The 17,678-nt window shown below is 41.4% G+C and overlaps 1 protein-coding gene across 3 annotated transcripts in view; it reads right to left on the minus strand.

The window, feature by feature from the left end:
• Positions 1 to 17,678, minus strand: part of LOC134541449 (phytanoyl-CoA dioxygenase domain-containing protein 1 homolog) — a 62,611-nt gene that overhangs the window by 16,585 nt on the left and 28,348 nt on the right. For 2 of the 3 annotated variants that reach the window (XM_063384919.1, XM_063384937.1), the window contains 2 exons: positions 11,264 to 11,528; positions 5,960 to 6,205 (listed from right to left, as the gene is read on the minus strand). In XM_063384919.1, the coding sequence (XP_063240989.1) occupies positions 5,960 to 6,205; positions 11,264 to 11,528 (511 nt within the window). Of the gene's footprint in view, positions 1 to 5,959; positions 6,206 to 11,263; positions 11,546 to 12,906; positions 13,100 to 17,678 lie in introns of those variants that run through there. The other variant, XM_063384928.1, reaches the window with a different exon arrangement.

Raw genomic sequence — 17,678 nt, forward strand, 5'->3', positions numbered from 1 at the left:
GCCGTGACAAGAACTGCTATGCCCTGCAAGCTCTCAGAGAAGCCCATTTCTAAGACCCCGCCTTACTCAAGCAATTTCAGGCATACCTCGGACTCAGTTTCCTCAATGTCCTGGCACGTCTCCTGGCTCAGTAGAGCTCCTTTCCCACTGCTCCTGCAAATTTTCACCTCCTTCCCCCCCCCCTCTCCAGCCTTTCCTGGGAACACTGCCCAGAGCTTTGACCGGTTCTTAACCCCGGGCAGGGAAGACCTGTCTCAAAGTCTTGACACGAGCATTCGAATGTACCGCCTCTGATCTCTAGTGGTAGTTTTGTGAGTTATTTCCCCTGGGTGTTTGAACGCCCGTTAAACGTCACTGCCCCCTAGCGATGCACGCAGCCAACACTTCCCTGCCTTTCTCTTCCAAGCCGCCAGAGCACTCCACAAGTCTCCTCCATAAGCCCCATGCTTTTGAAGTAGCCTAGTGCGATGTGTACGAGTCGACTTCTTCTCGGTTCAGCCACTCCCCAGTAGATCGCGCTGCGATCGGCCACTAACACCAATGTTGAGATATCGAAGTCAGTATTTCTCGATCCCTCACTCGGAAGTCTTCAGAACCTTTCGGACCTGAAGCCAAAGTCCCCCCCCCCCCCCTTTTCTTTGTAAATCAAGCGCCTGTTTTAATTAAGCGTCACCTCATCCTACCACGGACTTCTTGGCGCGACGTCAGACTGACTACTTCGCTTCTTGGCCATCGCTCAGCAAGATTTCACTTCTGTCGTCGTACGAGAATGTAGTCGTCTCGTCAAGGGATATTTCCCTTAGTTAGATAGTAGTTAGTCAGTCTGTGTTTTCAATATAGAAATAGTTATATTTTGGCTAAATTATAATAATTCTAAATTATGAGTGCTCCTGCATCAACCGCGCTTGTTCGTTACTGTCTTCGCTCACCCCCGGCGGGCCAACTTCCTGAGCGCTAGGAGCAACACCCCGTTTTGGTGAGTTTCAAAAAACTCTCTCTTCCTCGACCATCACCGTTTTTGTGGGCTTTTTTTGCCCGTTTAATGACTGTCTGTGAAGCAGGTCTAATTCTTATGGATTCGGCTTGTTCACAGACAGGGTCCAAGAGCCTGGAGCCGACATGGCGACCACAAGCTCTTCCTCGTCCTCGGTGACCAAGGACTGCTATAGCGCCCTGGTAGCCCATCAATAGTATAGATCATCATCCTCGGCCAGCTAGTTTCAACCATCATACCTCCAAATTCCCCATGATACCTACAGCGTGCCAGTTAGGCTACTACTTCGACGATCCTGAGATATCGAAAATTATATAACTACAGGACTTTAATTATGCTATGTGATAAGAATTAAAATTCTGGGATTGTTTATTTTTATTTTTTACCATGGCAAAGAAAACAATTTAATAACATTTTGATTAGGGCCGGCCCATATAGCAAATTTTATAGGATGCACATATTAGTCCAATTATGTATTTTAAGTAATCAACTTCTTCACCAAACCCAGGTATTGTTATTAAGATAATGTTTTGTTTACTCATATTCCATCATCTATATAAGCAAAATATATAGAGGCACAGATTAGACAAAACTACACTTGTTATTAATGATCCAGTCTCCCAAAATGTTCCCAGGGAGTGTAACACAAACCAAAACCCCTTATTTGTGGGTTATCAATTATTGTTTACTGAGCACGATACAAAGTGTGCGCACTGCTTGCAAAATATATATATATATATATATATATGTAAACAGGTCATTGAGTACTGGCTGGTGGTAATCTGGTTTGCTGTGTATTCATCACAAGGTATAACTCGAATAGAGAAAATGGAACAGCCTCTCAGTCTATGCGAATGCAAGCGGATGATTGGTCGAAGAATACACTTGTAACAGCGTGTGGCGTGCTGCAAAGGTTTGGACGGTCATGAGCAGTACAAAATATTTTGTTATCGTTTGGAAAAAAGTATTTTTTTTTAATTAACTAAAAATAGAATTTAAAAGTTTTAAGATAAACATTATTATTTTATTTTTTCCCACAAACGCTGAACTTTATATGCGGGAAGCATCTATTAACTCAAACGTTATGAATGACAAAACTTATTATGCGGAAACGTCTTAAGCGAGTTTTACTGTAGATGCAACATTTTTTGACACTGATGATGCAAGTTCCACGTGGAATGTTGTTGAAATTGGAATGTCTACAATGCACAACCCTCCAAAAGTTTTTGCTTCCCAAGGAACCAAACAAATTGGTGGAATCACATCAGGGGAAAGGGGCCAAATCATACAATGATAGCAGTCATCAATGCTGTAGACAATTAGATTTCACCAATGTTCATTTTTTCCTGTGTGAACTTTGAAGACAATACGCTACATAAGTGCTCCACCCAGAGGTCCGTAGGTGCGGCTAATTAATTCTTCAATAGGGTCGGATGAAATGATATCTGTGGCCTATTTTGATCACTTTATAAAATATGTGAAGCCTTCAAAAGAAACTGCAGTTGTTTTTTTTTGTGCGACAATCATGTAATCAAGAAGGCCAAAGAAAAAGGCTTAACTGTCCTTACATTTCATCTTCACTCAAGCCACAAAATGCAATCTTGGATAGAACCGTTTTCAGTTGTATCAAAACATTTACTTCGAAGCCATGGCAGGTAACCAAAGAAGACCTGTAACCATTTATGAAGTGGCTGCCATTGCAGGAAAGGCCTATCCATCTGCATTCACAGCTGCAAAGATGATCGGATTTTTAGAGTGACGGGTCTCTCTCAAATGAGCAGAAATGTTTTTCAAAATTATGAATATCTTTGTTATTATGTTACAGTCAGGTCTTTTACACAGCCATCATCCTTTGGTGAAAATTATGAAACCAGTGTTAAGGTCTGATAAACTGAGATAAGTCCTGCTCAACCCTGTGATAATGCTGTAATTTCAACAAGTCCTTTCCCTAAACATGGGCCCGCAACCTCCACATAAATTGTAACACCGGACGTAGTTAGACCATATCCCAAAGCACCAGCATTAAAGAATGATCTCCGTAAACGTTCTAATTCTCCCGAGAAGAATGCCATTGAAGAATTACGCCTGAAAAGAAGAAAGAAGAAGCCTCCTACACATAAGTGAACACAACAAACAAGTTCCAAAAAGTGAAAAAGGCTACTCTTTAACATTTAATCAGAAGAAGAAGCTAATCAAAAACTGCTGTCTGACACTTATGTTCAGAAAATCACTGATAAACAGTTTGAGGAACAGCAAGAAACAGAGGTTGTTGGATGTAAATGATTTTTTAGCTGTTGGTCATTACATTATTGCAGGGTTCTCAAATTTTTTCAGAACACGGCGCACCTACAGGTTTAGTATCTTGTCGCAGCACCCTACCTAGTCGAAATATGTGTACAATGAAGAAGGAAAAGGGGGGGGGGGGGGGGGGGGGGGATTTGTTATAACACTAGGCACAAAAATGGAAAAAACTACAATCTTAGGGTCACATAGGTACATATATTAGAATTGACACACAATAATGTATTATTATTACAGAAAAATACTAAAAAATTCAGTGTCAAGTTAAGGTAACCTAAGCGCTTAGTGATCTCATTTCCGAATACAACCAGAGCATGAGTACCGGCGAACGCAGCGAGTGGTGCATGCAGCGTGTGCGACTTGAATTGTTTCCTGCAAATATAAGTTAAGTTTCCGGAGAAGAGAGAGGAGCGCCGCGCGGTGCCCCTGTTCACTCTTCGCAGCGCACACTTTCTGCATTATTGCAATGTAAGGGGAACAACATCCGTTAAACATTTTGGGGGAATATTAACTTCTAAGGGTGATGTAACTTAATATAATATCCACTACTTAAAAGAGATTTTATCAGGGGATGGTCAACTTAAATTTGACTACAGTAGTATAGTATTGAGTATGAGATTGAAGACACTGACATCATTTATAAGTTACCAGCTTCGATAGAAATTGATGGGACAATCAGAAATGAAAAAAAAAAACTTTGGTATTCTGTTTTTTTTACCAGTTTTATATTAGGATAAGGTTGTTTGTGTATGGTTTTTCATATTTTTAAATTCTAAATAAGCTGAAATTTTTTACTGTAAAAATGAAGTCTGTAGTCTTTAAGAAAAATATAAGCTTTTTTAATATTATTTCTTCGTAAGTCCTTGATATGTTTATGTTTTTGCAAATAATATCGATTTTGTTCTCCACTTTCTTCGCCAGTCCCTAGGTATGTTGTACCAAGGGACAGTGGGAGAAGTAAACAATTTTCTTAATTTTATATCAATGCAAAAAAAATTCTAAAATAAAGAAGTAAAATAGATCTAATTTAATATAAAATTTTGTATCTCACACCTTTACATACATATGTGTTTTGTAAAATATTTTACTGTAAAATAAATAGTGTCATTGAATTTTGTTATAATTTTAAAATATTTAAAATTAAGTATTTGTAACTATTAATTTCAAAATGGTTTAGTGTAGAAAAACAAAAATAAATATAATTTCTACCATGCATATTGTAACGGCCGAAAATACTGTTGGATACCAGGGAAAGCTTTTTTGTTTTTTTAATAGCTAGCCAGACGATCAGGAACAGCTGGACACGATGAGGAAATGACAAACGCAGCAGGAAACATTGAAGGACAGGTGAAGCGGGAGTTGGGGGGAATGTTTGCTAACGATAGCATAACACGGCCGCGGAAACAAACAGGGGGGTTGCCACTCGCGCTCAGCTGGCGCGACCTTGGTCACAGCGCAGTGAAACTCGGTCATAGGCACAGGGAAGGAGGGGGAGTGTGTAATGACGTCAGAAGCGGCGCCGAAGCGGAACTGTTTTTGTTATTAACAACAGACGCAAACAGGGTCATGACGGGCTTCTTAAACGGGGAGATTTTATTCGAGAAGGCAGAGTCAGAGAGTCAGGGGGAAGCCATGTTACTCCGCCGCCGAGACGATGATTGGTGAGTGATCAGCCACGATGCGACGATGGTTCAACACTAGACCGCAGCACAACGGCCTTATGCCCATGTAGCTGGTAATATTCTATATCTCTCTCTCATTTCAAAAACTAAGAATACACATTTCAACAATAACTCAGTAGAAATTATGAATAATAAATTAATTTAAACCGTCACGTAACTTGGGAGAAATTAGTCTGCAACAGTTGGTAACTGCACAAACAAGTAAGAGACAAATGAGGTTCAGAATAAGCTCTAGGAAATGGCCGACAGCACGGTTTATTTATTAACGACAGTATCCCTGATAGGCACGACTATGGTTCAGTAATTATGTGTAATTTATGTGTTAGTAAAAGAATGTTACAAATTGTAATTATAAAGACACAGAAAGTAGAGAATTATATAGTATGTGTTGAATAGACTGTTAGTTGAAACTGCGGAAATAAACATGTTCTTGTGGAAACGTTCACCCTTAACCTCTTTATTTCAAATGTTTGGCAACTAGGGACTCGTCACCCTACCTTAAGGATAACTAAGGAAAAACTTGAGTGGTGGAACCGCCCCCAGAATCTGATACTCATGACAGGGCCGTCACGATATCAGGAACACAGACGATCCCAGTAGATTCACTTCCATTCCCTTTCCCCATCATCCTTCAAGATTCATTTCATTATCAACCTTTCATGTACATATTCCCCTCATTTCCATCTTTACGGTCGACACAGATAAGAGTAAGTCGACGGCTGTAACAATATATCAACACAGGCCAATTTAATAATTTTATTTTTTCCATTTTTGTAACGATTCTCAGTTATTCCATGCCATTGATGTGATGTACATTGATTGGCTGCAAACAGAAATTGGCACACAGCACAGAGAAAAGTTAGAAGTTTGTTAACTTGATGTGGATCTGTGCTGTGCGAATGTAGCCCAGACTTAAAAAAAAAGGTTAGGTGTAGCAAGGAGTATTGTAGGTTACTTGGGAGGGGGCACCGCGTGATCTCACCTCTCCTGACGGGCAAGGGCCGGAAGTTGGACGCCGGGTAGACGGGCAGGGGCGCGGTGAACACGAGCAGCTCCGGTGCAGCAGGGTCCGTGCTGCGCACAAAGCGCCGGTGCACTCCGCTGCGGTGCGACCCGGGGGCCACCCACAGGCAGCCGTTCTCGGGCGTGGCGTCCTCCAGCGCGATCCAGAAGCCCGCCAGGTACACGGGCTCCGTGTGGAGGAAGGATGCGTCCTGGTGCGGAGACACTGCACACACCCGCCGTTGTAGTGTACCAGTGGTTGTTGATGTGTCATCTCATAGAGTGTGTAGGAGAACTAAGTGAAGAAACAGTTTAAAACAGTACTAAAGAGTGGCTGATCCTTATTAGGGTGATTCTACAATAAGAGGTAATTTGTGCGGCAATCAGTTTAAAACAGTTTTTTTTATTTTATATGTTGCTATTTTTTTTACAATAAATCACATCATCTTAACGTATTTTATTAAATAACATCATGATTGACTGTCTAATTAAAAACACATTTTTCTGAAATTCCTTACAAAGTCTAAAAAAAATCTCTACCCTGGCCTGTCCCCTTGCCGGTTTCAGTTTAACTTTTAGACAATACATACTTTTTTTGTATTAGATGCTAAACTAAAGTATGTTTAATAGGTATTTAAATAATTATACTTTAGTGTTATTCAGCTGGAATAAATTAATTTTGTTTATTTTCAATAATTTTTAATCTTAAACTTTTGTCCCGTTTTTTTTGTGTATCTACCCTGCCAAATTTCGTTCCGCTACTACAACATAAATTCAAGACGGCCATATTGCAAATAGAGCTCAGAGACATCTATCTATGTGAAGTTGGCAATACTAATCGCCTAAGCCGTTAGAGCGTCGCCATTTTTTAGTTGTTTCGACGCGACCATGCAGTGCAGTGGTTTCGCAAGGTGGTGGTTGTCTTTCCACTGGTAAGTCATAAAACTTATAATATTCATTTAATTTATTTGCATTTACTACCCTTGTTTAATAATACTGTGATAATTAAAGTGAGATAAACAACTAACCCAAAAAATAAGTCTGCTTATTAAAACAATTGAATTTGTCATGAAATCTCCCCTGCCGTATTTCCCCTGTCAAGATAACTGCCAGGGGAGAGAGCCACTGACCAGGGGAGATAATATTCATCATAAGATGTTTGTAAAAACTAATGCAGACGAAGCTAACTTCTATTAACGTCTGTTTTAAATGACTTAAACAATTATTGCAATTGAAAATTGTTATGATAAAAAGAAAATAAAGGAGGTTCTTAAGTTTATATTGTTATTATATTATTGTTATTATTACAGATTATGGCACAACGGAAAAATTTAACACGTGAAGAAAGGTTACAGTAGAAACGTGAAGCAGAGAGGCTACAATATCAAAAGATTAAAAATGATCCAAAAAAGTATGAATTGCAAAAGCAAAAAGAAAAATATTTAAAAAAGAAGACAAATAGAACCATAAAAACTGTCGAACAAATGACTCCTAGAGAGCACCGTAAGGCAAAAAAGACATGGAAAAAGAAAGCAAGAAAGCGTAGGCAACAACTTGCTCTTCAAAATATAACTAATATTCCAGCACCACCATCAATTTCAGATGATGATCATCAGATGCCGCAAAGTAATTTCCATAGAAGAGTTATTGCCAAACAAATCAGACCGAGCTAGAAGACAAAGATATTTAATTAATAAAAAAAAGGATGAGACTATAAATAAACTAAAAACTAAATTAGCATGTTACAAAAAAGTTACAAAGAATTTTAAAATATGATTAAAACAGGTTCATTTAATGAACCGTATACCGAATGTGGCCGAAGCGCGTAGGTATAGGCAATATGAAAATTATCCTAATTATCCAAGTCTGATCATCACTTAAAAAGCGCTAGTCTACTTAATTAGTATTAATAAAAGAATATTTTTTATTTGTTGAAGGTAAAATGGCATGTTAATTTATATATGTGTATTTTTATAAGCGAGACGTTCTTGTTTTAGAAAAAAAAGGCTGTAATATGATAGTTTGATTAATGATTAATATTATAGTATGATAAAAATGATAGTCTGATTATATTCAAGAACAATCTATATATATATAAATGAAACCCGTTTTCCTTGGTCACGGCATCACGCGTGAACGGCTGGACCGATTTCAATAATTTTTTTTTGTTGTGTTTGCTATGGTCAGGAGAAGGTTCTTATGAAAGAAAAAATTAAGAAAATTGTGCGGAAAATTAGAAACTTTAAGAATAATGAATTCCTATTTCCCTTGGTCACGCCATCACGCGTAAATGACTCAACCGATTTCACTAATTCTTTTTTTGTTGTGTTTGTTATTGTCACGAGAAGGTTCTTAGGAAAGAAAAAATTTAACGGAAAATTAGAAAATTTAAGAATACTGAACCACCATATATAAAATTATTTCCAAACTAACCCAACACTTTGTACAATATAAATATTTTTAAAGTAACCTTATGACATTCAGCTTTAAGCGTTTACAGTTTCCAGTGCGGCTTGCATTTGCAATGTCAATAAATAAATCGCAAGGGCAGTCGCTAAGTGTATGTGGCATCAACCTACAAAATCCATGTTTTTCACATGGCCAATTATATGTCGCCTGTTCCCGTGTCGGAAAACCATCAACATTATTTATTTACGCGCCAGAACATAAAACTAAAATATAGTTTATCAAAAAGCATTAGAGTAGAGAGAAGCAGTGAGGGGTACAGAGACTATTAGTTGATTTATAGAGCGCGCGTGGTATTGAGCTCATTGTTTACTTAAAAATGCCAAGTTGTTCAATAGCAATTTGTAAAAACATTAGTGGAATTATTGAATCCTATGGATTAAACACTATTTTGACAATATATATTTTGTTTTTTATTTAATTAAATTAGTAAGGTCCTTTTCAGTTATAGTGATACCAGGGAATTATGGATTCATTTTTATATGGAGGATATTATAGATTCCAGTTCAAATTGAATAGGTACTCATACCTAAGATAGGTCAGCTATACAAAATAAAGTAGTGCATCATTGCTACGCTAAGGCGGTACGAAGTTCGCCGGGTCAGCTAGTGTTTAATAAAAGTTGATTTTATTGATCATATTCATAATTTTATTTTGTCCAAATCTCTCCCCTGGTGAAATAATTATCAACCCTGATCTTGATGTCTCTCCCCTGCCTGATGTATTTACCCTGGTCTTCGAAAAAGTAATAAAATATGTATTGACTTGCCCCTGCGTGAAAAGGTACATAAACAAAATAAAAATCGTAATGTAAAGGTTATGTAAAAAACACCAATTTTTCTCCTTGGCCATATTCTCTAAAGGCTCCTATCGTAGAATTACCCATTAATAGACTTTCCCTATTCTGAAATATCACTAAAAAACACACACAAATCTATAATGAAAATACCGTAACTTTCCCCTCACCCAATTTCAAATTTCCATTCTAATCTTTCTAAATTATTTAATTATTTTTGCAATTTTCGAAAGAAAATAAAGAACATGCATCCTTCACCATTCCCATAGCTGATCTAGTTCTCTTAACACTATATTTATTTATCAAATGTGATCAACACTCAGAAATGAAATATAATGTAAAATTCTTTAAAATAATGAAGAGCATGATAAATACATGCAATTGTGTTTTCAACTACAATTCTGAACCTGAATCACACGTACTAGTTGCCTCATCTGCCACTAGTATTCGCTGCCAAAGCAGCGACATTGACTATTGAATCATTTGATTTGCAGAGCGAAACTTTAAAATACCTATGTACAAAAAACTAATGCTTAACCTAGCTGGGGTGAAATTTGCACTTAGTTAATATTTATAGGAAAATATAAATTAATATTTACTTGACTGAAATGAAAACTAAACATTGTTACTCTTGTGAACTTAATCACTGCAAAATTTTTATTAAATTTTAAATTGAAAAAATATTAATACCCAGCTTGAACCTGATTTTTGACAACAAATTTTTATTAAAACACTGTACATCTTGTTAAAATTCACTAACGTTAATACTATAAAGTTTCTTCCCTCTGTCTTTTTTGTAAACTTTTGGTTTCCGCCATGCATAGCACCGTTGTTACACATTTTTACGTTCCTTGACTTCCATCGCTTTCACAAAATTACTCCAACCAAGTGCTGTATACCAAGACAGTGGCGTGCCCAGGATTTTGCTCTGGGGGAAGGGGGGGGGGGGGGCAGGCAGAAGGCTAGGGCCTTTCCGGGGGGCCTGGGGGGTATAGAATACCCCCCCGCTAGGCGGGGGGTCCGGGGGTCCTCCCCCAGGAAAATTTTGAAAAATACGGGTTAAATATTGCTGATTTAGGCTATCTAAAAATACTGTTTAATTAAACATTTATGCTTGTGTCATTGAATTGATTTTAATATCATACTAAATATTTATTTTTTTCATTTTATGAATTTAATATTAAAATATTTTTAGCCCTGGGAGGGATGGGGGGGTCCGATCCCGCTCGTCCCCCCCCCCCCTAGGCACGCCCCTGTACCAAGAGCTAAGGTGTTACACATCAATAAAATTTTACAGTTTGAGCAAAGGCAGAACATAGCAACATATTTTCCCCTTAAATTAATATCAATGGGGAATTTCCATAACATTCCCAGTATTTCAAGTAAAGTCCCTGACTTTTCATCCAGAATGTGGACACCCTGAGCTGTAAACACTGTTCAAGATTAGGTTCTTCAAGGCATTCTGACACTGACAGCTCAATATTCTTTTGAAACAGCCATAATGGTTTTTGATACATGATAAGCTAGTCAAGTTCATGTGTTGCCGAGTTCGCACATTGACGTGCAAGAACAGTCAACAGGGATTTTGTCTCTGCATGCACTGGCAATTTCCTCCCTGACAGGGGCATAAATCTGTGGGATTCGCAATGGAGCCTCCAACGACCTGAGTTTTGCACATGGGATTAACCAATACGTAATCTCTGGATAGGGTGCTTGTATGTTGTATACTGCCCATATTTTGGCCTAAATGCATACAACAGAAAACTTGAAAATATACAGAAAGTTTTCCATAAAAAAATTTTGTGACATCAAATCCATTTCAGTGATGCTGATGCAAGTGCAAGCAAGCCGTCCTCAGAGAGGTGATTCTTATTTCCTGAGAAGGAAGGGGGGGGGGGGGGGGGAAACCAGTACACTTCCTCTCCCAAAATATATTAATTTTTTTTCTTTGTAATTGTACTCCAGATACTTTTTTTTCCTTTATATTGTTTGCGTTCCCAGTCCACGGTGGCCGGTGCTCACCTTCGCTGCCGGTGCCGGGGTTCTTGAAGATGTACATGCTCTGCACGATGACGGGGTCCTCGAAGCCCAGCCGGAAGCAGGCCTCCTTCACCTTCTCGCAGAAGGTGAACTGCCTGAAGGTCGGGTGCAGCGAGTGCAGGGCGTGGCCCACCTTGTTGAGGGACACCTCCGCTGGCACCCGCAGCTCCCCGTCCTCGTCCAGGGCACTGGCCTCGAAGAAGTAGCTCACCCGGTCCGCGCTCTCCAGGAAGTACCTGTCCTTGCTCTGCACACCGGAACACCCTTCCAGCTTGTCTCTTGCCTGCCGGCACTCGTGGCTCCCAATTCAGGGAAGCAACTTACCGGAGGTTTTTTTTTTTGGGGGGGGGGGGGAGGGGAGGTACGAAACACTTCCTAGTTAAATGGAGTGTCAGGAATTTTGACAAGTAATAACAGCCCCACGAGCTATTCAATGCACTTCTGATGTCTTGAAAACTAATATTTTTATATATGCAGTTATTTTTAATTATAATGGGTAATTAGGGGGGGGGGGGGGGGTGATTGCCCACATCACCCCTCTAATGGGACGCCACTGCCACAGGTCACCAAATTCATCCAAAAATTATGAAAACAGGTCTGGTTAAAAACCTTTATTTTCAGCAGCCATTTTGCTAACTTGTAACTTAATTGAATAAATTTTTTAATACTTTATTTAGGTTTATAGTTGCATATTAAAAATAAATGCTGGTGGCTGCCCAATTAAATCATGTGGAAATTATCTCCGAAAAGGTATTAGCTATATAACTAAAATATTGGTATAAAAATATTTCACTTTAAGGCCGGGTTTAAAGAAAATGAAAGAACGCAGAAACGCAAGAATGCAGGACGCGACAACCGCAAGAAATTCACAGTTGTTTATAAAAAACGCAAGGACGCCGGCCATCACAAACGTCAAAAAATAAAATTTCAGGAATAAGTCATGATTATTTTTAAAATCTTTGTTGTACTTATCGTACAGGCAGGGAAAATTTTGGATAAGCTGAACAAGAAATTCATCAGCTTCCTCCATTGCGCTGTATTCACTAGAAGAATGCCAGCCCAAAACATAAATAAAGAAACACAAGCGTAACGATTAATTACAATAGCAGAGCCTTCTATATGCATTACATGACAGTAGTTTCCACATACTAAAGCTAGAGGTGGGTTGTTACAGCAATTTTCGGTATCTGTTCCAACCTGATACTGATACAGTAATGAACCTAGTTACAAGTCTCTGATACTTTTGTATCAGAGCAGTAGTGGACCCAGGAAGCGACAAGGTATCAGCAATCTCGTTACAGGGTACACATCCTCCGTGCCGTCATCACCAGCGTAAAAAAGTATCGGTATCTCTGATACATTATTTATCACGCCCGGTAATTCTCTACTTCTGTTACTCTCATGCCCGCCTGATACAGCCAGTATCAATCAGTTCAACTACTAAAGCAATCAGTATAGAAGGCCGAAACGCAAGAAGTAGAAAGTTGAACAACTTCTGCGTTGCGTTCTTGCGTGTCTTACGTTTTTCATAAACGTGCTGGTAGAAGAGTTAAGGTTGGACTTTTACCGTAGTTGCGTTTCTGCGTTTTCTATAAACCCGGCCTAACATTCAAAACGTATCTTACCTTTCAATACGACCATTCTTTTCCAGTTATCAGGAAAATTTTACATACATAATTGTCACTGTGTTTGCACAGGGGTTCTTTAATATAAATGTACATTATGATTAATTTTTATCACTTTCAAGAATCGTTAAAAAGTATAAACGTAAACAAGTATAAAACGTAAACAAATACTGTCTTAACGATTCATAGAATCATAGTACAGTATAACGCGCCATTCTTCCTCCTCCATGGATCACACACTTTGGTGCACGAGACGATCTAATCAATCGATTGTTGTCTCGCCTCTCTTCAAGACAATTGTTTATAGCTGCACCATGGTTTGGTTATTTGTAGAGCACGTTTTAAAAGATTTAATTAACGCAGATACAAAGGTTAAATAAAAATTATATTTTAACGTATATACGAAATAGAAAATCAAATAATGTTAATTTAAGCAGGTTAAGTTTTGAACTGTTTGGTGTCACAACATGGCCGACACGCTTTGAGTTTCCATGAAGGTCGGAAAGTCGCCTGGCACAGCCATGCTCGTGCCGCGCGCTACTAGTGGGGCACTATGGTTATCTATGGATGAGAGGTTTGTTTACGTTGAGGCAAACAATATTGTTGATTTAATATTTTAATCAGGATGGATGGCCAAAAAGATAAAAAGAAACGCAAGCAGTTCGCTTTGAAGGAAAAGATAAATATGTAGTTTAGCGGTATTTGCGAAAAAAAATGTTAAAAGTCCGAAAATACCTTTATTAGATGCTCTTCAACTTCCTCTTTTCATTAAAAGTGGCGGAGATAAGAAGTTCAAAATACTTTAGGAGATATCGCCGTTCTTATTTTGCATGAAAGACATGTGTTTATCATTCGACCGAAACCATTTTTTTATTTTGCCGTGTGTTTGTGAATGAAAGCCTAATTAATGAAAATGGTCGATTAGGTCAGGTCAGTTACATTATAAATACTTTGAAACTAAGCGTACATTAAAAATAATATGAAATTATTTCAATGGTTCTTTAAAGTATTTATAATGTAACTGACCTGACATACCAACCCGGGACAAAAGATGAACAGTAACAACTCACGTAAAAACTTTTTGTTACTTATTACTTGCGCAACAATAAAAAATAAGACTTTAAAATTAGAAACGTTAAAAATTCGCCTAAGTTGGAGGCAGTAATTAAACACAGTTTTAAAAAAATAAATGAACTAAATAATCACGTATTGGTTTATTTGAATTCTGGCCTATCACGATCAATCACGTGACATCACTATCAAATAAAAAAATAGATTCTAGTAAACAAGAAACAATTCGGAATGCCACATGAATGCACTGGTATAATTGTGATGAAATTTAAAAATTCGATATCTCCTAAAGTATTTGGAATTTCTTATCTCCGCCATTTTTAATGAAAACAGGAAGTTGAAGAGCATCTACTAAAGGTATTTTCGGATTTTTAACATTTTTTCCCGCAAATACCGCTCAACTAAATATGATGAAATTTAAAAATTCGATATCTCCTAAAGTATTTAGAATTTCTTACCTTCGCCGCTTTTAATGAAAAGAGGAAGTTGAAGAGCGTCTAATAAAGGTATTTTCGGATTTTTAACATTTTTTTTCCTGCAAATACCGCTCAACTACATATTTACCAAGGAAAACATGTAAATTTTGAAATAAGTTGACAAAGGCAGGAAAAATGCAGATGTGGCACGGTCGTTTGGTTTGGTGCCCACTACACTGTCAACAATAATAAAAGATCGCGACAAAGTTAATTAACTTGACTTGTCCCAGGCAGAGGGGAGGAGTAGGAACGGTCCGCGAACAGAGGTCGCTGCCCAAGAACAGGGGGAGGTAGGGCAGAGGGGAGGAGCGGGATAGGTCCCCATGCAGGGGTCGCTGCCCAAGAGCAGGGAGAGGTCGGGCAGAGGGGGGGGGGAAGTGGGATCGGTCCCCGAGCAGGGGTCGCTGCCCAAGAGTAGGGAGAGGTAGGAAGGAGGAGCAGTCCTCCAGAGAAGTCGCTGTCTAAATAATACTGCTAAAGTATTCTCCAACTTTTATTAACCCAGAAATTACTGGGAAGAGCTTTCTGCCTGGCTTAGCTCAGCCAGAGTAAATATACAATGAAGGTACATATTCATCAAGGAGGGCACATCTGTACCCTTCCTGTGCATACATATTCGAATTACAATACTATTTACCTTCACTTGTATAATTTAAAGGCTTATTTTTTAACACTGGGCATTTACATATTTGTCCTGAATTAGGCTAGGCAGGTAGACAAAGTTTCCTTAATTTACATTCCCCTTAGTCTGCCATCTAGGGGCGGGTGGCGAACTAACTTTCCTCCCCATAGATTATGTAGAATGGGTGGCGCATTTGGGGCTTGTGCTATCATACCAGCCGAGGCCAAACTGGTGGACATGACAAACTGTACGAACAGTCATCTTTATCTGCTGGTCGCAAGAGACCTCGCCTGCAAAATAGTTTAACCTGTCGCGTACCCGCCTCCGTAGAATGCGTGGAGACGTGGCAGACGTCGCTCGGTCGTTTTCTAGTGTTGCCCGGCGCCAGCTCTCTCGCGTAGAGCAGCCTCCTGCGGGGAGGCAGGGGTGGACCGTCCGGCCCGTGTAGCTGCCGAGGGACGTCGCGCGCTGGAGAAATGTGCGGTGCAGGCTAGTTGTGTTAGTCCACGTGTTTTGGCCCGCGGACACGCCAGATACAAAACAACACTCACGCACACGGTAAAGAAAACGATAAAAGAGATTATACACACTATAGAACAGAATCCAAAAGCGATAATAGCGGCGAGTTTATGGAGCGTCTCGCGGCCGCGTCTAGCCTCGAAGGTGGCTCGCACAGGACTGGAATCCAGGACGCCGGCGCACTGCTCTGGTGCGCACGGAGCGGAAGTGATGTCATTCCCAAAGCCGCGGCGCGCTGCGGACAGGGCTGTGATCCGGGCTTTAACCCAGAGGCACGGAGGTACGACGTCAGATGCCCCCCCCTGGATAAGCCCGGGTCAATGCCGTCCGTGCTTCCACCCGAGGCAGCAGGATCGGGACGCCCTCTCCCACGGCGGTCGTTGGAGTTAGGGCCGCCTTTCTCGCCCCGTACTCGCCGGGTTGTCGTACACAAACGCGTCCAGCTCCGAGCCTGTGACATAGTCTGCCAAGTAACGTGGGGCTCGCCGACGTCGCCGGTTGCGTCTCGGGGTCGTCTCAGCCGGCTCCTCGACTGTGACTCTGAACTCTACATCGGCGAGGGAGGCACCATGTCCCCATCCACCTCGGGTGGGGGAGAGTGGCTCAGCTGCCTCCTCCTTGTCCGGCTCGGTCACCAGATGTTGTTCGCCCGCCGCATCGGCGCCCGCCTCGGGCATCCCGGTGACGTCATCGATCTGTGTCCGCGTCGTGCGTCCCCGAAGCGTCGCCTCGGACTTGTGGCCGAGCTTCCTGCTGTTTCCAAGGTCGCTGTTTCGGGGCTGGGGGTGGCATGGAACAGGCCCCGCATGCCTCGGGGTGTGATCGAGTCGTCTGAAGTAGGCGTTTCGTCCACTTCTACTAGGGTGACATCTTCAGAGACCAAATTTTCTCCTGGGACTGATGTTCTCCGTATGGTGTCTCGGTGCACTTTTCGCGCCCGCCGTCCATCAAGGCAAACTAGGTAGGTGCTCCTACTTAGCCGTTTAAGGATCAAGTGTGGTCCCGACCATCTGGGGCTCAACCCGGCACTGTAGTTCTTCGGCGCGCTGGACAGAGGCTGCGTGCGCATGTATACCAGTTCTCCAGGTTGGAGTTCCGGTGGCATTCGGGTCGTCTGCTGTGTTATCTGGCGAGTATAGGCCCTCTGGTGTTCGAGCGCTGTTGTCATTTCTGCCTCTCGCCATTGATGGCGCTCCTCTGGATCTTCTTCTTCATCAGCTACCCCGTGGGCTGTCCATTCTCCTGGCAAGGGCAAATTGTGGCCTTGGACCATTTCCGCCGGGGTCATTCCTGTGGCTGCATTGGTTCTGCGACGGATACAAAACAGAGCCTCTGCAAGATGGTTGTTCCACTTAGTATGGTCGCTACCCAGCCTTATGCGCATCTGGACTTACAACTCTTGGTTTCGCCTTTCCGTCGGGTTGGCTTGGGGGTGGTAGGCAGGTGTGGTCCGGTGTTCGACGTGCCACGAGTTGCACATCTCCCGCCACTGCCTCCCGACGAATTGGCTTGCATTGTCCGTCAGCAGGTCTCTCGGGTAGCCCCAACGTGGGAAGAATTCCGTTTGCAATATTGTCCCAATGGTGTTGGCCCGTACATTGCTGGTGGGGTAAGCTTCTACCCAACGGGTAAAGAGATCGGTCACTACCACCAGGAATCTCTTGCCCCGGGCTGTGCGGGGATATGGCCCCATGACATCCAGAGCGACGGACTGGAAAGGGGTAGTGGGAATGCGAGGCTGTTGTTGCTCCATCCCGTCGCTCCACCGCGCTTTCCGCTCTTGACACATCTCACAAGTCCTCACGTACTCCCGCACGTCCCGGGCCATGCCGGGCCAGTGGTAGTGCTGACCGACCGCCCGCCGTGTTTGGTCTGCCCCAGGGTGTCCGGCCAGATCGTGATCATGCATAAAGTGCAACACCGCTTCACGTGCCTCCGGTGGGACATAGGTGCGCCACTCCTGATCGGGTCCCATTCCTCGTATGTAGAGCACACCATCCCTCGTAGTCCAGGTCTCACATGGTTCCGCTATTTGCTTCGCGCGTCTGCGTTCAGCATCCTGAGAGGTGCGTTGGGCATCGTGC

Source organism: Bacillus rossius, chromosome 1 (genome assembly GCF_032445375.1).
Source record: "Bacillus rossius redtenbacheri isolate Brsri chromosome 1, Brsri_v3, whole genome shotgun sequence".
In the NCBI taxonomy this organism is placed as follows: domain Eukaryota; kingdom Metazoa; phylum Arthropoda; class Insecta; order Phasmatodea; family Bacillidae; genus Bacillus; species Bacillus rossius.